This window comes from Pipistrellus hanaki (assembly GCF_964339955.1).
Source record: "Pipistrellus hanaki genome assembly, chromosome: 3".
Classification (NCBI taxonomy): domain Eukaryota; kingdom Metazoa; phylum Chordata; class Mammalia; order Chiroptera; family Vespertilionidae; genus Pipistrellus; species Pipistrellus hanaki.
Window position 1 is genome coordinate 98,518,107 of NC_140505.1, and position 25,629 is coordinate 98,543,735.

Consider the following 25,629-nt stretch of genomic DNA (forward strand, 5'->3'; position numbering starts at 1 on the left):
AGACACATCAATTGGTTGCCTCCCACATGCACCCTGGGATTGAGGAATGAAACAGCAACTGAGGTATGTGTACTTGACTGGGAATTGAACCCAAGATGCTTTGATGCTCAGGCCAAAGTTCTAACTACTTAGCAACACTGGCCAGAGCAATGTTTGTATTTTTAATAAGATCACATTTTAACACCTTGAGGCAACATAAGCACAGGTAATTACTTGCCAAATCAGAAAGAACAGCTAAAAGCAGATGTATTTCATTCTTGCTCCTTAATTGCTTGGGCAGATATTGAAGTCAAGTGCAACCTGACAAAAAGCAATGAGTAAATAAATAGCAATTCTAGACATCTGATCAGATGGGAGTAATAAATATTTAGTGCTATAAGATAAATATTCAAATGATAAAACTTACTGTGAGTTCCTCCCTCTCTAAACCACTTTTGTGACTGCTCATGGTGGGTTAATCAGTGGAAAAAGTTACCACCTGAAGACTTTGGTTCAGGTCCCAGGGGACAGCCTATTCCATTAGAGGTCCATCACATACCTGCCCACTCTTGGGAGTGTCTTTTAAAGGAGCCAGAATACTCCCCACCACAGTGCTGGGGACGTCCTGACATCTTCCACCTCAGAATCTGTTTCTCTGTTTCTTTTTCTTTATTTTTAAATATATTTTATTGATTTTTTACAGAGAGGAAGGGAGAGAGATAGAGAGCTAGAAACGTAGATGAGAGAAACATCGACCAGCTGCCTCTTGCACACCCCCTACCGGAAATGTGCCCTCAACCAACGTACATGCCCCTGACTGGAATCAAACCTGGGACCTTTCAGTCCACAGACCGATGCTCTACCACTGAGCCAAACCAGTTTCAGCCAGAATCTGTTTCAATGGCTCCTGAATGAGCTGTCCATTCTTCCTAAAGAATATGTAAATTTCCCAAAAACAAGTTCCAATTAAGTTTTAACTGGGGAGCCACAGCTGCCTCTTAGAGGGACTTTGCCTCCCTAGTTTTGTGTATCTCAGCATCTAGTTCTCTGTAGTTAGTTCATCTTTTCTAGTTTCATGTAGTTCTAGATCAGAGTATCTCATTGTTGCCCCAAGTATTGTCTGGAGATCCTAAGTTAGTAATCAACAATCTTTGAATCTCTAAAATTCTATACATGAGATAAATTCAACTTTTAATCACATCTATACTAATAAAAGGGTAATTTGCTAATTAGACTAGGAGAACTTCCGGACAAAGTCATGGTGGCAGGGTCAAAGCAGAGGTGGTTAGGGGTGATAAGGCTAGCGGAAGAAAGGGCAGTTGGGGGCAAGCAGGCTGGCAGGGGGGCAGTTGGAGGGGATCAGGCTGGCAGGGGAGATAGTTGGGAGCAATCAGGCTGGCAGGGGAGATAGTTGGGAGCAATCAGGCTGGCAGGGGAGATAGTTGGGGAGAGCAGGCCAGCAAGGGGGGAGCAGTTGGGGGCAAGCAGGCTAGCAGGGGGGCGCAGTTGAGGGTGAGCAGGTTGGCAGGGGGGTGCAGTTGGGAGCAATCAGGCCATTAGGGGCAGTTGGGGGGCAATCAGGCTGACAGGGAGTCAGTTAGGGATGATCAGGCCAGAAGGGTGGCACAATTGGGGGTGATCGGGCTGGCAGGCAGAGTGTAGAGTGGCAATCAGGCAGTCAGGCGAGCAGTTAGGAGCCAGCAGTCCCAGATCATGAAAGGGATATTAAACTGCCATCTGACATCCTCTGAGGGTTCCAGATTGAGAGGATGCAGGCTGGACTGAGGAACACCACTCCCTCCAGCATGAATTTTGTGTACCAGGCCACTAGTATTTAGCATAAAAATTATATAAAGAGAATAAAACAAACCAGTATTAAGTTTAGTTGCCCACTCCAAAATCTTTCTGGCCATTTTAACTACCAAAAGACCTGTTAACCTAAACATAAAATGATCTAAATCATAACAGGACACTCTGGATCTTGCAAGTAAATTAAATTCAAGGATTAAAGTTTTGTCATAATTACAACAGGTCCTCAACTAACATCATTCATTCAATGTTATTTTGTTATAACACTGATGAGGAAAATAATTGATTCCCATCAGGGCTACTGTCTATGTAGAGTTGATATATTCTCCCCATGTTTCGTGGGTTTTCTCCTTGTCTTTCAGTTTCCTCCCACATCCCAAAGATGTGCAAGCTTGGTTAGCTGACGTGTCAACATTGTCCCAGTCTGAAGGAGTGTGGGTGTGGGTGTGGGTGTGGGTGTGGGTGTGGGTGTGGGTGTGAATGCAGGGTCACAATGGAAGGGCATCTTGTCCAGCGTGGGTCCCACCTTGTGCAGTAAGCTGCTGAAACAGGCTCTGGCCACCTGTGACCCAGAACTAGAAAAAGCAGGTTGAAAAATCACTACCTCATTTTATTCATCTTTTTTGATTTCAGTATTGGAAGAGTTTGGGGTCTTTATTTAAAAGTTTGGTGATGTTTTTATGACCAGAAATATGCCATAGAGACATAACACTTACTTCTACCAATTAGCCTAGGGTGAAACTGGTTTCATTAAATGTGGCTTCTCTTAAAGTCACAGTCCCCAAGAACCTATCAACGTTAGGTCTTGACTACACTTGGACATTAGTGGCTGGCTTCTGTCCAAGGAAAGAATTTCAGGATAAGAAAATTGTTCTATCTTATTATTAAAGGGAGGCTCTCTTACTGCTTTAGTCCATATCCCATTTATTATCACAGAAATTAAATGCTGGGGACAGGGGTTTACTAATGAGATTACTTAATTATGTCTTTAAATGTAAAACCAATATTGCCACCTAGTGGTCATCTGGGTCACTTACAAAACAGGCTGTCGTAAATGTCAAGGACAATAACATTAAGCATATGCACACAAACTAAATAAGCACAGAATAAAGTGCAAGAAAAGTTAACTATTTCTGATGAACAAAGCTGTTCTCTATATTTTCGAAGCTGAGGAAAACGCATCAATGACAATACAGTTGCTGATGCTGTGTTTGGCATTATACTAGGTGCCCTGGGGGATACAGTGGGATCTTCCTTCCTTTTGACTCTAAGGGCAGGACAGTGCCCTAGAGGACCAAGGACACACAGGGTGCCCACATGGGGCCTCAAATGAGCACCGACTTTACCAGCAGGACTTAGGAGGAAGTTCATGGAAGAAAGTTCACAGGGGGGAAAAAAGTGATAACAACATGCAGCCACAGGCTACAACCTTGAGGATGGACGGGCCTGGAGGCCATTATGCTGAGTGAAAGAAGCCAATCACAAGAAGTGTATGATTCTATTTATAAGAGGTCCCTATAGAAGTCAGATCCATAAAGACAGAAAAGATGGTGGGTGCTGGGGCTGAAGAAAGGGGGCAGAGTTTCAGTTGGGAAGGTTAAAAAGTACTGGAAATGGGTTGTACAACATAAAGGTTCTTTGCACTATAATATGGTATACTTAAAAATGATTAAGATGACAAATGTTATGTTGTATGTTTTTTAATAATAATTAAAAATAACAACAGTAACAGTGGCACCGGCAACAAGAAAACAGGGGGTGGGACACCTGCTGACATTAGGGCACGAGTAGGAGATTGTGACTGGCCCAATCTCCTCCAATTCTGGCCCCATGTTCCCCCCTGCCACCCCTCACCTCAGTCCAGTGCTCCTTAAACTGCCTGTGATGAAACAGAGTCTGTGCTCCCTCTGTGGCCAGCACTGCTCTGGATGAGTCCAAGGGCCTTAGAATTAGGCTCCCACTCCACTCTTGGCTCTCTTAAAGCTGCCCTCCTCACAGCCACCAGTGAAAATCTGAGCAGGTCAACACTCTAGATACTCTCCCTAACAGTAATTCTCAACAGGGAATACCGTTAGCACAGGGACTAGGGGTCACTCCTATACCTGCTGCCAGGAGGGCATCACAGAAATCTCTCGGAGTGCCAGTAAAGCCCAGAGAAAGGCGTGGGTCCACAAGGACACACAGCACCTCTGTGGCCAGGCCCGTGTCCCCGCCAGGCCGGCTGCCTACACGCCCACCTCCCCCTTTACATCCACCCAGGGCGACAGGCAGGGTCCGCACACACCATGCTGCTGCTTCTCACCTGGCTGCCTTTACCTGCTGTCCACCTTGAGAGCCCTCCCTCTCCCACCCTCTCCCAACCTACCTACTACGAATATTTTATTTAATATGAGCTCTCAGATCCTCTTAACAAAGTTAGGCATACAACAGAAGACTGTTGGCTAAAAGGACAAATTTGTAATTAGGATCTCTGGAGCTTATCCATCTGACTTAACTAAAACTTTATGCCTGCTGATAACTCCTCATTCGCCCTCCCAGCCACTGCCCCTGGTTAAACCCTTCGGTCTTTGATTCTATGAATTTACTATTTTGGATACCACATATAAGCAGAACCATGTCTTTCTGTGTCTGCACTGCCACTCTGCCTTAAAACTGCCCATTCAGGGACCCGTCTCCTCTGCTGGACTGTGGGTTCTTCCAATACAAGGACCTTGGCTTGCTGAATACCCAGTACTTTGCCCACAGTAGCTCTGTCAAGACCGAGAAATGAGAGGTTCACAGATAAATTCCTCCATAGACTAGGCAAGTCCCTAATGTAAATAAAATCCAGAATTTAGCAGAGATATCAATTTGTCTGAATCTCTATTCCTATCTTCTTCTGTTTAGTGAGTAGAATCCCTTAAGTTTGTCTGTTTCCAAGGCACCCAATTAGATATGACCTTTCCCAGCCAAGGTATGTGCAGGTGATTATATTCTCGACAATGGTATGTCAGGTCACAGCCTCAGAAGAAAGCCACTTGCCCTCCACACACTGGCATACAGATGCAGTGGTGAGGAGTCAGCTTCCATGGTGCAGATGGGGACACCTTATCCCAGAGGTCAGCAAACTCATTAGTCAGCAGAGCCAAATATCAACAGCACAACGATTGAAATTTCTTTTTGAGAGCCAAAGTGTTCCAACTTAAACTTCTTCTAATGCCACTTCTTCAAAATAGACTCGGCCAGGCCGTGGTATTTTGTGGAAGAGCCACACTCAAGGGGCCAAAGAGCTGCATGTGGTTTGAGAGCCAGTTTGCCGAACACGGCCTTAGCCCATGATAAAGTAATGAGATGGAAGACGCTGGAGAAGAGCTGCCTGCTGCTGGCCCACCCACAGCTGCACTGTTTGGGAGAGGATGAAAACCTCCAGCTTCCTTAAGTCATTGTTCTGTGTACGTGCGAATGGATTTTCTGGTTCTTTTCCATATTGTCTCTCAAAGATTCACTTAATTGTGAGATCATCTTTTCCTAGCACCTCATCCCTGATTACTGATTTGGGGGTAATTGCTACAGCTCAATGGAGCTACATTCCTTAATACTTGCAGAGATCCACAGAGGGTGTATGGGGTCTACTGACCACCTTCATCCCCACAGTGGCCTCCTTTGTCCACTCCGCACGGGCCTCCACGGAGCAAGAGGAAGATACCCAGCCAGTCTAGAAGGCAGCATGTCTGCTCTCTGATGAAATCATAACAGATTTATAGAAGGAAATCTCTAAAAGCTTGGTTTCCAGATAAAGAAGAATTTCAAACTCATCAAGCTGCTCCTACTCCAATCACACACACACACACACACACACACACACACACACACCAGGCAATTGTTTCCTCCCCCTTAGAAAGTGTGATACTCAAAGCAGGGGAGCCAAGGACCTGTCCTTGCAAGGATGTGGAGAGGCTGGATACATTTTATATGTAAAGCATTTCAAGATAAAGCACAATAAACCTTAATCTCAGCCTTCAATCTCACTAACGTGGCTAATTTTTCCACTGCTATGTCCAACCCTCTAATTCCCAGCCCCCACCAACAGGATAGCAATCCATCAAACATACATCTCCTGTCAGAATTCTGCAACAAGCACTTTTTTTTTCTTAATCCTTACTCTACGTTGTTTTTCCATTGATTTCTAGAGAGAGTAGAAGGGATGGCAGAGGGGGAGAGAGAGAGAAACATCCATGTGAGAGAGACACAGCAATTGGCTGCCTCCCACATGCGTCCCTACTGGGGCTGGGGAACCTGCAACTAAGGTACACGAGTCGAACCCGAGGTCTGCGGGTCTGAGATCTGTGGGCCAACGCTCAAATCACTGAGCTAAACTCTCCAGGTTTAAACAATTCTGTAGTATTTTTGTAGTATAAAGTAGCAGGAATAGAGGAACTTTTTTCGCTTGGCCAAAGAGGAAAGCACCTATATGGCAGCACAAGAAAGCAGATTTTCCTTTCCCCAAATCTCCAGCATTAAATTCAGTTCATGCTATTTTAAACTTTATCAAAATGTACCTACATATGTCAATCTTTCTCTCCATGATTCTTCTCAGAAAATACATTTTAATCAAATCAAAAGTTCAATTAATAATGTCTTATTAAAAACAGATTAAGAAACTCACAGAGAAAACATCACATTGAGGTTAATTTAAATTTGTTTCAATATGATAATTTCCTTAGAACTTGCTACCAAAATTTTGAACATTATCTCTACTGTTTTAAGCTTTGCTTTAAAGAAGTTATTTATTTTGTATCATACTTTATTACAAAACTGCAATAGTCATATACGAGTAAATAATTATCCTAAATTTAAAAAATTTATATAATAATTTAGACTATGAGGCTTTGAGCATTAGTAATTAACTAGCACATTTTAAACGTAGTCAATATTAAATAAGCAAAACAAGTCAGAAGAGTTATTCTCATCTAAATAAAATTGATTCTTTATAGACCAAGAGCTTTGGAAAACATAAACTTATCAATCAATAGATAATTACCAGACATCCTAAGCTATTTTGACATACCTGGGTAAGATCTGCAGCTTGCTGTAAGATGCTTTTTCTTAACTCTTCTGCTCTTTTTACATGAAAAGAATTACTTTGACTCTGGATGACAAACACAATTCCTTTCAAATCTAGAACCAAAAAAGAAAAAGCTTTCAGGTATTTACTTTTTGACAACTGAAATGATCTTGAAAACAAGTTTAAACTCTTTGCCTGCTACATTATAAGCCTTCAGTAAATAAACTCTTAAAGGGAAAACTCAATTTACATATAACTAGAGGTCCAGTGCACAAAATTCATGCACGGGGGAGGAGAGGGAGAGGGAGGGTGGTGTCCCTCAGCCCAGCCTACACACTCTTGATCTGGGACCCCCTCTCACAAACCAAAATGCTGGCTTCCAACTGCTCACCTGCCTGCCTTCCTGATTGCATCTAACCGCTTCTGCCTGCCAACCTGATCACCCCCTCACCATTCCCCTGCCATACTGTTTGCCCCTAAATGCCCTCCCCTGAAGGCCTGGTCAACCCTAACTGCCCTCCTCTGTAAGCCTAATCACCCCTAACTGCCCTCCCCTACAGGACTGGTGCCCCCAAACTTCTCTCCCCTGCAGGCCTGGGTCCCCCCAACTGCCCTCCCTTACAGGCCTGGTCTCCCAACTCCCTCCTTTGCAGGCCTGGTCCCTCCCAACTTCCCTCCCCTGCTGGTCATGTTGTGGTGGCCATCTAATGTCCACATGGGGACAGGACCTTTGACCACATGGAGGCACCCATCTTGTGTGTTGGAGTGATGGTCAATTTGCATATTATTCTTTTATTAGATAGGAGAGAAGCCTGGTGCATAGGTAGGGGCCAGCTGGTTTTCCCTGAAGAGTGGGGGCTCCCTTTGGGCGTGGGGTGGCCTGGGTGAGGGGTCTGTGGTAGTTTGCAGGCTGGCCACAACCCCTGGTGACCCAAGCTGAGGCCCTGGGATCTGAATTTATTTATCTTCTATAACTGAAACTTTGTAGCCTTAAGCGGAGGCCTGATCCGGCCAGGGTGTACAGAAAGCTTGGCTTCCTCCATCGCTGGGGAAACCCAACCCTCCTTCCTGCTCTCTCCAGGGTCACAGCCATCTCAGGTTAATTTGCATACTTGCTCCTGATTGGCTTGTGGGCGTGACTTGTGGGTGTAGCTCAGTGATGGTTAATTTGAATATTATTCTTATTAGATAGGATTCTAGTGATTGAAGTTGATCTCCAAAATTTATTTCCCAGAAGTTAGAAAATAAATAAGCTCACTGTACTAGACCAACTCAATGTAACCAACTATGGAAGTGTCCTGCCTCTGTCAAAAAGAATGACTGTAAACACAGAAAAGTGTAAAAACGTCTAGAACACTACCTCCCTAGAAGCTGAAACTCTTGTTTGCAAGTAGCTTTTTAACAATTCACACATAATCCTACACTGTGCTGTTACCTGTTATGGGTTGAATTGTGTCCCCAAACTTCTTAGATTGAAGTGTAACCCCCAGGATCTGAGAATGTGACCTTATTTGGAACTTGGTCTTTATAGAGATCAAGTTAAAGTATAGTCTTGATCTAATATATTTGGTGTCTTATAGAACAAGGAACTGTGGACATAGACACACAGAGGAAAGCTGATGTGAAGACATAGGAAGAAGATAGCCATCTACACACCAAAGACAGAGACCTTGGAAGAAAGAAACCAATCTTGCTGACACCTTGATTTTTATGCCCAGCCTCCAGAACAATGAGACAACATTCTATTGTTTGAACCATATAATTTGTAGCACTTTGTTTATATAGCCCTAGCAAATTAACACACTACCTCAAGACTGTTAAGGCTGGCCCTAACATTCAATGGTAATTGCATATATCCCATGAGTTTATAAATAAATAACTCAGTCACTCCAGCCCTATCTCACAAGCCAGAACTGAGTGTACTCTCCAGGAAAACAGCCACAGTTCCACAGAAGCTAGCTTTAGTGAAAACTGTTGCATAAAAGCTCACCTATGGAAGATGGCAACCGGCAAGAAGGTAGGGAGGGACAGAGCGTGAGAGAATGCATGAATGTGTACGGTGTATGTGGGTGATCTAGGGCCAGTTAGATCCTGAAGATCATCCAAGGGGCTGCCAAACTGGGCAGTCTCAGATGGCAAAATCATGCAGACACTCTGGGGGTGGCCAGCGCAGGCACAGAGACCCCACCATCTTGAAAAATAGAACTTCAGGGGGTCAGTAAAATGGTGGTGGAATAGACAGATGGGTACCAAGCCTTCTCCTGGAGCAGAAAGAAAGAAAAGCTGAGGGTCTCATGGGGAGTGTTTGTTGATGAGTTAAGGGACAGCAAAACTCCAGGAGAAGGTGGGGGACTGCTGGACAGGGTTCCCCTGACCGGGCACCCCCACTGCTGCTGGGTCCCCTCCCGGAGCCACAGGCTTGGACGCGGAGACCACACCATCTTGGAGGGGAAAGTGAATTTTATGGCAACCACTGAAGAGCTGCAAGCCCCAGACCACCAGTCCCCAATTGGTGCAAACACGTGGATTCAGAGGAGCTCTACACTCCACCATGGAAAGGTCAGATTTTGCCTAGGGTAAGGTGAGGTGTCTAGTCCTAGCGGGAGAGAGAAATTCACGCACTGTGGGAGCTGGAGGACCGGGGAAGTCTGTGCCTAGAAAAGTCTGTGGCTATTGGGACTGGCGTGATCTGTGAATGTGGAAGGGGTCCTCAGAGCTGCTAACAGAAGCATTCTCTAAAAAGCAACCCATTTTGTTCTGACGCAAAAGGATAGCCTAGAAATCATAAAAGTGTGCCAGCTGCTTAGACCCAAATGGGAAAGGGGACTGTGCAGACTTCCCTGCAGCCCCATTGCTCGCATACTTGGGCTCTTTCTTCTTCCAATACTTGCTTCTGATTACTAACCCCAATACGTAGGACCACCCAGTTGGGAACACCCTGGGAGACTGCAGGGGAAAGTTGTTTTTCTGGAACCTGGGGATCGGAGCAGGGAGTGACCATTGGAGAGCCAGCTCTGAGGCAGCCCACTCCCACAAACCGGTATTGAGTGCCACAGGGAAAGAAGGATCTAAACACAGGCTAGAGAGGCCATATATTATACAATAGATCCAGAAGTCAATCCAGAAACACTGTCACCCAGGGGTTAAATCAAAAATTGATTCTTGTGTAATCAAAAATAAAGGAATATGAATAATTAAGACAATGTCTACTTAAAAACCAGGACTGGCTTACAACACTGAGGAGCAGTGGAACACAGGGATCTACCATATTGTCCTGACTGGGAAGTAGGCCTGTCAAACAGAACAATAGAGGAAGTGAATGATCTTCATTACTGCACATTTTATTTTCTTACTTTTTATTTATTTTTTCATGTTTTACTTAAGAAACTAATTATTTTCTTTTTTCCTCATCTGATTTTATCTTTTTAATTATTACATTGTTATTTTCTATCAGTATTATTACTACTACTATTTTACCTTTTTTTAAGTATCATTTTATTTTCTCTTTATTTTACTTTGGGAAAGGTATTCTACATTCTACATTTCCTCTTTCCTTTAGCATCGTTTTACTCTATCTAAACTCTACTTTTCTGCCATCACTCTCTTCCTAACTTTTCCCCTTTTGGTATACTGTTTCTCTTACCCTTTTCCTGCTTTAGGTTTTCCCAATTCTTTCTGTTTACCCCCTGTTAAAATTTCACCCTACTTAAATATCTAATTTCCAATCCCCTGCTCCAAGTCCACACACACATCTGTCTTCTCTGTCTTAACTATCCAAAAAATTGTTTTTCTCTCTGTCCTTATGTTGTTGTTTGTTTGAATGTTGATTATATCGATTCTTTAAGCTTTTTTGTGAGATTGTTTTGCTTATTCTTTTTTGTTTGATTGATTTTTTTGTTTGCCTTGTTTTTCTTTATTTTTTGTTTCTGTTTCCCCTTGCCTCCCTTGATATTAGTTGTTGTTTGTAGTTTGTATTAATCTCCAGGTACTTGTTGCTGGCATTTGCTGAGATTAGTGGCTGTTCTCTTGGAGTTTTCTCCCCGTATATATAGTTTGTTTCCCTTTCTTTCTTAGTTTCTTTCTTTTCTCTCTTACTTTTTTTTTCCTTCTCCCAATTACATTTTGGCACTCCTTTTTTTTTTTTTTTTCTTTCTTTCTTTTTCCTCTTCTTTCTCTCCTATCCTCTAATTTGTCTTTCTATGGTGGTCACCTTTATTGGGGGTTATTAATATCATGAATATGTTTCTGTTCAGTGCCTTGTGTGTTGTACAAGGTTGTGTTGTATTTTGTGCCTTTAAATCAACACAAGAGAGAGAGAACTACATAACCAGACATCTAGACAAGAGACACCATGGGAAGACAAAGAAACAGGCTGCATATGAAAGAAAATCAGGCATCAACAGAAAAGGAATTAAACAAAATATAGGCAAACAATAATAGAGAACGAATTCAGAGAAATGTTCATAAGGTGGCTGAAAAGAATGGAAGACAAATTCAACAATATGAGGAAGAACCAAAAGGAAATTAAGAAGAACCAAGAAGAAATGAAAAATGACATCGCTACTATAAAGAACTCAATAGAAAGCATCAAGAGTAGACTAGAAAAAGCAGCGGGCCACATCAGTGAGCTAGAAGACAAGGTGGGAGAAAATACCCAAGTAGAGCAGCTTCTAGAAAAAAAAAATTAAAAGGCAGGAGGAGAGTCTAAGGGAATTTTGGGGCAATACCAAAAAAAAAAAAAAAAAACCAACATCCATATAATAAGGAAACTGAGCAAGGAATAGAAAACACGTTTGAAGAAATAATGGCAGAAAACTTCCCTGATATAGGGAAGAAAAAAACCCACACAAATCTAAGAAGCTCACAGAGTCCCAAGGAAATGAAGCCCAAAAGACCGACACCAAAGCACACTATAATTAAATTGGCAAACACCAACGACAAAGAAAGAATCTTAAAAGCAACCAGAGAGAGACAGAAAGACAAAGGAACCCCCATCAGACTAACAACTGATTTCTCAACAGAAACTCATCAGGCCAGATGGGAATGAAATGAAATATACAAAGTCATGAAAGGAAGGGTCTGAATCCAAGAATACTGTACCCAGCAAGGCTATCAATCAAAATTGAAGGTGAAATCAAGAGCTTCCCAGACAAAAAAGGACCAAGGGAATTTATTACCACCAAACCAGCAATGCAAGAAATGCTAAAGGGTCTGTTGTAAAAAAATAAGAAAGAACACAGGGGTAAAGAATAATAATGGCACCAAATAAGTACCTATCAATAATAACTTTAAATGTAAATGGGTAAATGCCCCAATCAAAAGATATAGGGTAACGGATTGGATAAGAAAACAAGACCCATATATCTGCTGTCTACAAGAAACCTACCTCAGAAAAAAGATGCACACAGACTGCGGTTGAAAGGATGGAAAAAGGTTTTCCAGGCAAATGGAAATGAAAAAACAAACAAACAAACAAAAACAAAAACCTGGGGTAGCAATACTTATATATTTGACAAAGGAGGCACAAATATACAATGGAGTCAAGACAGTCTCTTCAATAAATGTTGTTGGGAAAATTGAACAGATACATGCAAAAAAAAAAAAAAAAAGAAAAAAAAAAAGAAAGAAAGAAAGAAAGAAACTAGGCCATTAATTTACACCATACACAAAAATAAGCTCAAAATGAATAAAGGACTTAAACATAAGATGGAAACCAGAAAAATACTAGAGAAATCCACAGGCAGAGAAATCTCAGACATATGCCGAAGCAATTTCTTCACTAATACCACTCCTAGAGCAATGCAAATTAAAGAGAAAATAAATTGGACTACATAAAAATAAAAAGCTTTTGTACAGCAAAAGAAACCATCAACAAAACAACAAGAAAGCCCACTGCATGGGAGAACATATTTGCAAAAGTTATCACTGATAAAGGTTTAATCTCCAACATCTACAGGGAATTTATGCAACTTAATAAAAGGAAGATAAATGATCCAATGATAAAATGGGCAACGGACCTAAGTAGAATCTTTTTGAGAGAAGACAGAAGGAAGGCCAAGAGACATATGAAAAATGCTCAGTCACTAATTATCCCAGAGATGCAAATAAAAACGACAATGTGGTACCATCTCACACCTGTCAGAATGGCAATCGTCAACAAATCAACAAACAACAAGTGCTGGTGCTGGCGAGTATGCAGAGGAAAAAGAACCCTCATGCACTGCTGGTGGGAATGCAGACTGGTGCAGCCACTGAGGAGAATGGTATGGAGTTTCCTCAAAAAACTGAAAATGGAACTTCCATTCGACCCAGTAATCCCACTTCTAGGAATATATCCCAAGAAACTAGAAACACAGATCAGAAAGGATATATGCACCCCTATGTTCATAGCAGCACAATTCACAGCTAAGATTTGGAAACAGCCTAAATGCCCATCAGCAGATGAGTGGATTAGAAAACTACATCTACACAATGGAATACTATTGATACACTACAATAAAAAAGAAGAAACTTTTACCATTTGAAGCAGCATGGATGGACCTGGAGAGCGTTATGTTAAATGAAATAAGACTGTCAATGAAAAAAAAATACCACATGATCTCACTCATTTATATAAAATAAAGAGCATTATAACCTGATGAACAAAAAGATGATACAGAGGCAGTAAAGCACTGAACAGACTGTCAAATTGCAGCAGGAAGGCTGAAAGTGTTGGGGAGGGGAGGAAAGAGATCAACCAAAGGACTTGTATGCATTCATATAAGCACAGCCAATGGACACAAGACACATGAGGGCATGTGACAGGGGTCAGGGGAGACTAGGGGAAGGTCAATGGAGAAAAAATGGAGATATATGTACTACTATATGTAATACTTTAAACAATAAAAAAAATTAAAGAAAAAAAAGGAAAACTGTGGTACATCTACACAATGGAGTACTATGCTACTGTAAAAAGGAAGAAATTCTTTCCATTTGCAACAGCATGAATAGAACTGGAGAGCATTATGCTAAGTGAAATAAGCCAGTCAGTGAAAGATAAATACCACATGATCTCACTCATTTATGGATAATAAAGAACATTCAAATTGTTGAAAAAAACAGAGGCAAAGAAGCATAGAACAGTGGGAAGGTAGGGGAGAGTTGGGGTGTAAGAGATCAACCAAAGGACTTGTATGCATGCATATAAGCACAACCAAGAGACACAAGACATTGGGGGCAGGGGGACAAGGGCAAGTGCCAGGGGGTAGGGGAGACTGGGGGAAGGTCATTAGGGGAGGAGAGAGAAAGAGAGATTTATACTAATACTATTTGCAATACCTTAAACAATAAAATAAAATTAATTTTTTAAAAAAAAGTTCACCTATGACAACACAGACAGAATCTGCCAATCCCCTAAAGACTCAGCTAAAGGCAGCTGGCTTTCTACAATGGCCAGCAGGGCAGAACCCCTGGAATGACTTGCCCAGCTGACCAGAAGGACTATCAGAGGTGGTCCTGAGCAGAGATGGTAGTTCAGGTCCCACTGTAGAGAAGCACATTGGCCTCCTCCTATTCTAAGCTTGAAATAAAGAAGCAAATAGAAACTGCCACTATGTCAGCACCCTGCCACCAGACAGCAGTGTTGGCAAAAAGCAGATGTCACATAAATTGTAGCCTCCAGCTAGGTTTACAACAAATGAATGTGGGAACCATCCTCCCTTTAACATCTGACTTAGGAACACTAATTTGGTTTTAATTTTATTGCACTACTAGAGGCCCAACGCATGAAGATTCGTACTGATAGGCCTTCCTTCCTCTGGCTGCCGGCACCAGCTTCCCTCGGCACCCAGGACCCGGGCCTTCGCTCTAGCTGTTGCCTTCTGCCTTCACTCCAGCTGGAGCCGCCTTCAGCCTTTGTTCCGGCCGGAGTTGCCTTCACCTTCGCTCTAGCCCTGCCGCCCTCGTGTAGCTCCCTCCACTCCCCCTCATAGCAGGCAACCTGCCCCACCCTGGCCGCTCCACACCTGCACACACACACATGCTGCCCAGAGGCCCAGAGCAGTTGGTGCAGGGCGGAATGCCTGCTTTGTCACCATAGTGATGACACAAGCATCCCGGCCTGGCCACCACCATCTCTGTTGTGTCTATTTGCATATTCCCTCCTTATTGGCTGTGGGTGCCTCCATCTTTGTCATGGAGTGACAGTCAATTTGCATATTCCATCTTTATTAGATAGGATATGTTATTGTTCTAATGTTCAGTTCCATAATCCCATTCATTTACTCCACAAATATTAATATAATAAACAGCTCCACAATAAGGCATTTGGTTCTAAAAATAATAGCAAATGTTCTTTGTTTAAAACTCAATTCAAAATTTAAAAGGAAATGCTGAACAACCTATTGAATATGACCTCATGTACTCTGGTAAGAGTGTATATAAAAATGAAGATTCTACATATTAATCTCTACTTTAAGTCAGCTCTTAACTCTAGGAATTGGACACTGAAGGGCTTACATGGTATTTTCTATTTCAATTAAAATGTAATCTTCTATCCACTACACCTGAAACATTAACAAGAAGCAACATATTAAAAGAGAAGTTATAAGGATTTACGTTTGTGAAGAATTTAAGAAAAACTTCAGAGAAATTTTGCAAAAATTAATAAAGTTGAGGATACACATTCCCATAACCCAGAATTCTATTGCTATTCACCACATTGAGAAACTCTCCCTCATGTGTAAGGGGGTCTATAGCAGGAATGTGCCCAGCAGGATATGTAAAAAGAAAACACTGGAAGAAACTCACGTATGCACTAACAAGATACACAAATTGGAAAACAATTCAATAATAAAAATTAACTAGCTCTATGGGCGTCAACCCAGACAGATACTGTAGATGAACTGTACAGATAGAATACTGAAAAAAGCACAAAGGAATAATTATATAAATCAATGGTTTATAAAAACATAAACACATAAAGTGGATATGTGCTACATAGTATGCATCTATAGGTACGTATATCTGATGTGAGGTTAAGGTTACTTGAGAATGATAAACAACATGCCTAGGTAATGGTTCAAAGGCTTCAGTTGTGTTAGTAACATTTTATTTCTTAAGCTAGGAGATAGGTTCATGGATGTTCATTACATTATTCTGTGTAGCTTTTTATATGTACAAAATAATTGACGATGAAATTTTTAAGAGAGCAGATCCATCTGTCAAAGGCTAATGCTACACTCACCACAGAAACCAACTCCCACCACTTCTGCCAGACCAGCAGAGCTCTCACTGTTTTCAGCTTGTCCAACACAGAGAAATGGCTTTGTAAGAAGAAAAATAAAAAATTTTCTCTTACATATTTGGGTCATGTGCATGTTCATTTTTAAATATATTTTTATTGGTTTCAGAGAGGAAGGCAGAAGGAGAGAGAAACATCAATGATAATAGAGAATCATGGATCGGCTGCCTTCAGCACACCCCCTACCAGGGATCAAGCCTGCAACCCAAGGATATGCCCTGACCAGGAATCAAACCATGATCTCCTGGTATATAGGTCGAAGCTCAACCACTGAGCCATGCTAGCTAGGCTGTATGTTTTTCTGCTAAAAAAGCATCTCCTTCCTGTTCCATGTGTTTCAACCTTGCGTGCTATGTGCACTTATTTAGCAAACATCGCTGATTATCTATGAAGTGCAAAGATCCATGTCAGCATGGTCCAGTGTACTGTTGGTCAACTGCAGATTGGAGCAGCCACTGTGGAAAATGGTATGAATTTTCCTCAAAAAACTAAAAATAGAACTACCATAGGACCCAGGAATTCTACTTCTGGGTATTTATCCAAAGAAACCCAAAACATTAATTTGAAAAGATTTATATACCCTTATGTTTATTGCAGCATTATTTACAACTAGAAACCCAGGGCATGAAATTCGTGCACTTGAGGAGGTGGTCCCTCAGCCTAGCATGTGCCCTCTCACCATCCAGAAGCCCTCGGGGGATGTCTTACTGACAGCTTAGGCCCGCTCCCACCATCACCACTGTGCTGGCTGGCCGTGAGCCCAGCTTCTGGATGAGCAGTACTCCCCCTGTGGGAGCACACTGACCAGCAGGGTACAGCTGTTGCACTGAACGTCTGCCCACTGGTGGTCAGTGCACATCATAGCAACCAGTCAATCCGTTATTAGGCCCAAACCAGGCCTATGACATCACCAAAGGGGTCCTGAATTGTGAGAGGGCACAGGCCAGGCTGAGGGACCCCCCACTGATGCACGATAGGGGCTGGGGAGGGATGCAGGAGGGCTCCAGGGCATGTCCGGTCCATCTCGCTCAGTCCCTATCGGCCAGACCCCACCAGCAAGCTAACCTACTAATTGACTGTCTACCACCTGGTGGTCAGTACACATCACAGCGAGCAGTCGAGTGGCCTTAGAATATCATTAGCATACTCACTTTGGTTGAGCGGCCAACCAGACGACGGGACACTTAGTATATTAGGCTTTTATTATATAGGATTTCCAAGATATAGAAGCAACTTAGGTGTCCATCAATAGACGAGAGATGTGGTACAATGGAATATTACTTGGTCATATATAAAAATGAAATATTACCAACTGCAACAACATGGATGAACCTAGAGGGTATTATGCTAAGTGAAATAAGTCAGTCAGAGAAAGACAAATACCATATAATTTTATTCATATGTGGAATCTAAAAGAACAAAACAAAACAAAAACACACTTATAGAAACAGAGACCAAAGGTATTGTTGCCAGAGAAGAGGGGGGTGGGAAGGTGGGTAAAAAAAAAAAAAAAAAAAAAAGGTGAAGGGAACATAGTAATATTGTGATAGTCTGCACTGGACAGATGATTGCCCAAATTAGGTGGGGTCCACACTGTAAGGTATATAAATATCAAATAACTATTGTACTTTGTACACCTGAAAGTAATGTAGTAACATAATGTTGTATGCTATCTATACTTACATTTTAAAAATAAAAATAATTTTTAAAAAAAAAAGGAATTAGGCCATCATACCACAAAGTCGTAAGGGCAAAGCCAGAACCCGCATGGGGTGCTGTGAGAACACAGAGGCATGGGAGCCACTGCAAGGAGAGCTTCTGGAGCAGGTGTTTCCAGCTTCCGTTAAAAAGAGCCATTTTCTGCAGGCTTAGGCTCAGCGAGTTCCAGATCAGCAGCAGAGAGGACAGTGTGGTTATTACTGAACCACAGCGGCCTTGTATCTGTAGCATCCCTGAGTGGGTGACGAGGAAGTGTGACAGGCACTTCTGAGGACAGGATGCAGGAAGAATCAGTGATAAAGTTAGAGAGGGAGGCTGCCTCAGCCAGATCAGATCATGAAGGATTTACAGGCTTCACTCAGAGGACTCCAGATCAATAACTCTGACACTTGAAACAGGCACGGGAACTGCCTGGGGCCCCAGACAGTGGGACCCAAACCTTCACAGTCCTCCCCTCTGTTCTTTGCATGTCCTTAGGACAGCGTCCCCATCTCTTCTTAGGGTAATTTAAGACCCTCACAGTTAGGCATGACTAAGGACTAGGATACTTATGTGGGAGTTACATGTATTTAGGCAAAAAAGGAAGGGTGCTCCCAATTTCTAAAATCCTGATAATAATGACAGAAAATCATCTCCATGCCATTCGGCCATAGCCCCTTCCAGAAAAGAACCAGGTTAGCACAGATTAGTGCTGAAAATAGCCTATGTGCTTAAATCTCTGCTGTTCTGTAAATCCCCACTGTTCTGTAAATCACTAAATATTTTCTTTTGTTTATCTATACTGTAGAAAATATTATAGATATCCCATTTTTTTCTCCCCTTGAACCACTATAGCCCTCCCCCATCACCCACCCCAAGTCTTCACCAGCCTATTGTCTGTGTCCATGGATTATGCATATTTGCATACAAGTTCTTTGGTTGATCTCCTCCCAATCATACACCCAACGCCACTTTCCCTTTGAGATTCAACAGTCTGTTCCATGCTTCTATGTCTCTGGATCTATTTTGTACATCAGTTTATTTTGTTCATTAGATTTCACATATGAGTGAGATCATGTGATACTTCCCTTTCTCTGACTGGCTTATATCATTAGCATAATACTCTCCAGGTTCATTCATGCTGTCTCAAAGGATAAGAGATCCTTTTTATTGCTGCATAGTATTCCATGATATAAATGTACCACACCTTTTTAATCCACTCATCTACTGATGGGCACTTGGGCTGTTTCCAGATCTTATCTATTGTAGATTGTGCTGCTATGAACATAGGGGTGCATACATTCTTTCTAATTGGTGTTTTGGGTTTCTTATAATATATTTCTAGAAATGGGATCACTGGGTCAAATGAAAGTTCCATATTTAATTTTTTTAGGAAACTCCATTTTTTTATTCCATAGTAGCTGCACCAGTCTGCATTCCTACCAGCAGTGTACCAGGATTCCCTTTTCCCCATATCCTTGCCAGCACTTGTCATTCGTTGATTTGTTGATGGTAGCTACTCTGACAAGTATGAGGTAATACCTCATTGTCATTTTAAATTGCATCTCTCTGATGATAACTGACTTTGAGCATTTTTCATGTCTCTTGGCTATCTGTATGGAGAAGTGTCTATTTAGGTGCTTTGCCCATTTTTTAATTGATTGTCTTCCTTTTGTTAAGGTGTATGAGTTGCTTATATATTTTGGATATTAATCCTTTATCAGATGTATCATTGCCAAATATATTCTCCCATACAGTAGTCTCCCTTTTCATTTTGTTGATGGTTTCTTTTGCTGTGCAAAAGCTTTTTATTTTGATACTAGAGGCCCGGTGCACAAAATTCATGCACGGGGGTAGGGAGTCTCTCAGCCCAACCTGCACCCTCTCACAATCTAGGACTGCTGGCTCCCAACTATTCACCCATCTGCCTTCCTGATTGCCCCTAACCGCTCTGCCTGCCAGCCTGATTACTCCCTAACCACTCTCCCCTGCCAGCCTCATCAACACCTAACTGCTCCCCTGCCAGACCAATCATCCCCAACTGTCCTCCCCTGACACCCCAGTCATCCCAAATGCCCTCCCTTGCATATTCCCTCTTTATTAGATAGGGTTTTTTCTTTAGCATATTGGACAGTCCTGACTGGTTTGGCTCAGTGGATGGAGCATTGGCCTGCAGACTCAAGGGTCCCAGGTTTGATTCATGTACCTGAATTTGGGGGCACATACCCAGTGGGGAGTGTGCAGGAGGCAGCTGATCGATGTTTCTCTCTCATAGATGATTTTAGCTCTCTATCCCTTCCCCTTCCTCTCTGTAAAAAATTAATAAATATATATTATAAAAAAAGAAACATTTAAGATTCCTCCATATCTGCCTGGCTGCTGTGACTCAATGGGTGAGACCCCAGGCTGCCACTGCTGGAAGGGGATCGTGCCCTGGCCAGGCTGAGACCCCACCGCAGACTGCCATCTCAGCCTGGCCAGGGATAGCACGGTGGGGGTGCACTACCCCAGCTCAGGCTGCCACTGCTTCCCTGAAGATGGCACAGTGGGAGTACACAGCCCTTTAGCTCTGAGACCCCAACTCAAGCTGTCACCACAGCCAGGGGATCTGGCAGCTTGGGTGCAAGGCCCTGCTGGCCTGAGACCCCAGCCCATGCTGCCACCACTGGCCAGGGATTGCACCGGGAGCTGGTGCCTCCTAACCGGACACCCTGGGCTGCCACCACTGGGCAGGGATCACTGCATGTGGGGTGGGCACCTCCCACCTAGACACCCTGGACTGCCAAAGTTGGGCAGACTTGGGAACTCCGGTGGGGTTAAGAGGACTGGGTGCCACCATTTTGTGGCTATGGGCACCACCGTTTTTGCTGTGGAGTGACAGTTAATTTGCATATTTCTCTTTTATTAAATAGGATAGTCCCATTTGTTGGTTTTCTCCTTAGTTTGCTTTGCCCTCAAAGATGTGTAAACATATTACAACAAGAAATGTTTGAGATTTTGCTGACTATGGTTTCTCCTAGGATTTTAATGGTTTCACATTTTACATTTAAGTCTTCTATCCATTTGGAGTTTATTCTGTGTATGTAAGTTGGTGGTCTAGGTTTTTGGGTTTGTTTTGGTTTTGGTTTTGTTGTGTATGTGTTTTGTTGTGTTTTTTGTTTTGTTTTGTTTTTGCATGTATCTGTCCAATTTCCCAACACCATTTATTGAAGAGACCATCTTGACTGCATTATATGCTCTTGCCTCCTTTGTCAAATATTAATTGTGTGTAATGGATTGGGCCAATTTCTGGGGTCTCTGTTCTGTTCCATTGATCTATATGTCTGTTCTTGTGCTCTTACCAGGCTGTATTGACTATAGTGTCTTTTACCTGGATATCTGGTAATGTGATCCCTCCAACTTTGTTCTTCTTTCTCAAGATTGCTGCAGCAATTCAGGGCCTTTCTTGGTTCTATATAAATCTTTGGAGTATTTGTTCTAAATAGTATTTGTTAAATTGGCCATTGATAATTTAATAGGGCTTGCATTTGATCTGTAGATTGCTTTAGGTAGTATGGACATTTTAATGATGTTGATTCTGCCAATCCATGAACACAGTATTTTCTTCCACTTGTTTATATCTTCCTTTATCTCTTTTTCAACATCCTATAGTTTTCTGAGTACAAGTCATTTACATCCTTGGATAAGTTTATACCTAGTTATCTCAGTTTTTTGTTGCTGTTGTTGTTCCTATGCTAAATGGGATTGCTTTTTGTGGCTATGGTAAATGAAATTCTCTGAGAATTGACTATTGGAGTATAAAAATGCCATCAATTTCTGGGTGTTAAGCTTGTATCCTGTTACATTTCTGAATTCAATTATTAGATCTAGTAGAGTTTTGGTGGAGTCTTTAGGTTTTTCTACATACAATATCATGTCATTGGCAAACAATGACAGTTTTTCTTCTTCTTTTTCGATTTACATGTCTTTTATTTCTTCTTCTTGTCTGATTGCTCTGGCTAGGACTTCCCAAACTACGTTGAATAAGAATGGTGAAAGTGATTCCTATCTTATTCCTGTACTTAGGGGAAATAGTTTAAGTTTTTGCTTATTGAGTATGATGTTGGCTATAGGTTTGTCATATACAGCCTTTATTATGTTGAGGCATGATCCCTCTATTTCCACTTTGCTGAGCATTTTTATAAAAAAAAAAATAGGTGTTGGGTTTTGTCTGATAATTTTTCTGATCATGTGATTTTTGTCTTTCAATTTATGTGATATATTACATTTATTGATTTGTGAATATTGTACCAGCCTTGCATCCCTGAAATAAATCCCACTTGGTCCAGGTATATGATTTTTTTAATATATTGCTGTATCCAATTTGCTAAAATTTTGTTGAGGATTTTAACATCTATGATCATTAGAGATACTGGCCTGTAATTCTCTTGTTTTGCAGTGTTGTTATCTACAATTAGGATAAGATTGACCTCATAAAATGAACTGAGAAGTGTTGCTTCCTCTTGGATTGTTTTGGAATAATTTGAGGAGAATATGTGTTTGTTCTTTTTTGAATCTTTGGTAAAACTCCCCTATGAAGCTGTCTGGAAAAGGGCTTTTGTTTGCTGGAGTTTTTTGTGTGGTTTTTATTATTATTGTTGTTGTTATTATTATTTCAATATCCTCAATTGCTATTGGCCTACTCAGGCTTTCTGATTCTACCTGATTGAGTTTTGGGAGATTGTATCTCTCTAGAAATTTGTCTATTTCATCCACATTGTCCAGCTTGTTGGCACATAGTTGCTCATAATATTTTCTTACAATTCTTTGTATTTCTGTGATGTCAATTGTTACTTTACCCTTTTGTTTCTAGTTTTAATTATTTGGGTCCTCTCTGTTTCTTGATGAGTTTAGCTAAAGGTTCATCAATCCCATTTATCTTTTTAAAGAACCACCTCTTATTCTTTATGTCATTTATTTCTGTTCTAATCTTTATTATTTTCTTCCTTTTACTCTGGGCTTTTCTTATTGCTTTCTCATTCTTTAAGTTATAAGGTTAAGTAGTTTATTATTAATTTTTCTTATTTTTTGAGATATGCCTATAATGCTATGAACTTGCCTCTCAGAACTGCTTTTGCTGTGTCCCATATATTTTGAGTTGTGAGTTCATTGTCATTTATTTCCAGGAAGTTTTTTTTTTAATTTCTTTCTTGATCTCATTGGTAAGCATTCATTGTTTAGTAACATGCTATTTAGCCTCCATGTGTTTGTATGTTTTTGAGTGTTTTTACTATAGTTGATTTCCAATTTCGTTCCATTATGATCTGAGAAGATGCTTGATATGATTTCAATTTCCGAACTTGTACAGACTTATTTTGTGTCTTAATGTATGGTCTATCTTTTAGAATGGCCCATGTGTACTTGAGAAGAATATTTTCTGCACCTTTAGAATGAAATTTTCTATAAATGTCAATTAAATCCATCTGTTCCAGTGTGTCATTTAGAGTCACTGTTCCCTTGATTTATTTATTTTTATTTATTTTGTCTAGAAGATCTATCCAGTGAAGTTAGCAGAGTGTCCAAGTCCCCTAATTTAACTGAAGTGCTGTCGATCTCTCTATTAAAAAAGTCCTCTAGAGGTTGTTTGTTTGTTTTTTAATATATATTTAGGTGCTCCTATATTGGGTGCATATATGTTTACCAGGGTTATATACTCTTGTTGGATCAATCCCTTTAATATTATGTAGTGAACTTTGCTATATCTTATGATGGCCTTCATTTTGATATCTATTTTGTCAGATATGAGTATTGCTACCCCACCATTTATTTGTTTTTATTTGTATGGGGGAAAAAAATTTCCATCCCTCACTCTCATCCTGTGTGAGTCTTTTGTTCTGAGGTGGGTCTCTTGAAGACAGCATATATTTGGGTCATGTTTTTTGATCCATTCAGCTACCCTATGTCTTTTTATTGGAGCATTTAATCCATTTACATTTGAAGTTGTTGATAGGTACTTTTTGCAATTTTAATTTTGTATGCCGAGATTTCTCTCTCTCCCTATTTATTCTCATTACAGCAGTCCCTTTGCATTTATTTCAGTGCTGGTTTAGTGTTGACAAACTCCTTTAGCCTTTTTTCATCTGAGAAGCTCTTTATTTAACCATCTATTTTGAATGATAGTTTTGCTGGATATAGTAACCATGGTTTCAGATCCTTGCTTTTCATTACCTTGTATACTTCAAGCCATTCCTTTCTGGCCTAAAGAGTTTCTGATGAAAAATCAGGTGACAGCCTTATGGGAGCTCCTTTGCAGATAACAAGTTGCTTTTATCTTGCTGCCTTTGCCTTTAATTTTTGGCATTTTAATTATGATGTGTCTGGGAATGGGGCTATTTGGATTCTTCTTGCTTGGGGTTCTCTGTGCCTTCTGAACTTTAATGACTTTTTCCTCCACTAAGTTAGGGAAGTTTTCTGCTATTATTTCTTCAAAAGTTCTCTACCCTTTTATCATTTTCCTCCCTTTGTGGCACTCCTATTATGAGAATATTGTTAAATTTCATGTCCCATAACTCCTTTAAGCTGTCCTGTGTTTTTGTTTGTTTGTTTGTTTGTTTGTTTTTGATTCCCCGATTGAGTGATATTTCTCTATTTCTGCTTGGGTACTTTAAGTGGGTGCCTGCATTTTCAGCCATCTCTGGCTGACAGAGGGCAATCCTGCTGCTTTTCACAGCCAGTTTTTATGTGAGCACCTTTCTCGGTTCTGGTATTCTAGGCTGGGGATTCAGTTGGGGTTTAGACCCCAGAGTTCTAAGTTAGAACCCCCCACAACTGCAATATCCCTCCAGAACTTCAGCTACTGTCTGTGGGTGTCCATCCACATGGGTGTTTCATGCCTCCACACTTCCTACCAGTCTCTATGTGGTCTCCACTTTCTGTACTTGGTCATGGTTCTCTCTTCAGTTAATTATTCAGGATGGGTTTTTTTTCATGAAACATTTTGACACATGTCCTAAACCCTCCCTCACTGTGTCACATTCTAGCAGTGTCTCGATTACATAGGTCACCTTATAGTCTTCTTTGTTGACACTTTTGGCTATGTGACTCTTAGGCTCCCACTGCCCAGTCACTGAAGCTAACAAGGCAACTCCACTACTTCCTCTCACTTTGGCTGCCCTTCTCTAAACTCAATGCAATTTGCTTTTAGCAAACACTGCCACCACTCAATACAAATTGTTGTTGTTTCTCCTCCAGGAATGTGTGACAAATGGGTAGTACACTAAGTGCCTGACAATAATGTTGAGTGTGACAAGAAGATAAATAACTTAGTCAAGGATATGGAAAGGATCAATGTGGTTCTAAAGCCAGTGGAGATCTGCAGAGTACTGAGTATAGGCAACAGAGCCAAAGAAGTTTCAAAAGGGTCCCTTTAGGAGAAGCAATTCTTCTATGAAGGTAAAATAAATCAAAGGCCCTCTATTTCTGCATGTGCTAAGTATTTGTCATGTGCCAAACACACTAAACACTGATCCTTCCTGATCATAAATTATCAGGAAATGTGGATTTCACAAGGCTGGTGTTTTTCTGATGAGAAATCAATGTGGCAAAGCTGGATAAGAAGCTGGCTCATGATTTAAAGCTGGGGATAAATATGCAAACATGCACTCATACATGAAGAGTCACTCTCCTGTTATGTGTCACTTGATGAGAATCTATGGATTAGGTGGTGAGTCAGAGAAAAAGAGACTGCCTGCCCTTGGAGGCTGTCACCCAGCCCTGAGTATTGTGAGACTATGACATAAGTTCTCTGACTCCACTGGGCAGCTGCCCTAGCAGCCCGCAG

At 41.3% G+C, this 25,629-nt stretch overlaps 1 protein-coding gene and 1 long non-coding RNA gene across 4 annotated transcripts in view; both read right to left on the minus strand.

Moving 5' to 3' along the window:
- The window catches only part of LOC311619937, a 342,372-nt gene that overhangs the window by 90,838 nt on the left and 225,905 nt on the right, over nucleotides 1-25,629 (minus strand). The gene's annotated exons all lie outside the window — the stretch shown is intronic.
- The window catches only part of B3GLCT (beta 3-glucosyltransferase), a 142,292-nt gene that overhangs the window by 90,838 nt on the left and 25,825 nt on the right, over nucleotides 1-25,629 (minus strand). For all 3 annotated transcript variants that reach the window (XM_084878581.1, XM_084878582.1, XM_084878580.1), the window contains one exon: nucleotides 6,836-6,945. In XM_084878581.1, coding sequence (XP_084734707.1) covers nucleotides 6,836-6,945 — 110 coding nt within the window. The remainder of the gene's footprint in view (nucleotides 1-6,835; nucleotides 6,946-25,629) is intronic.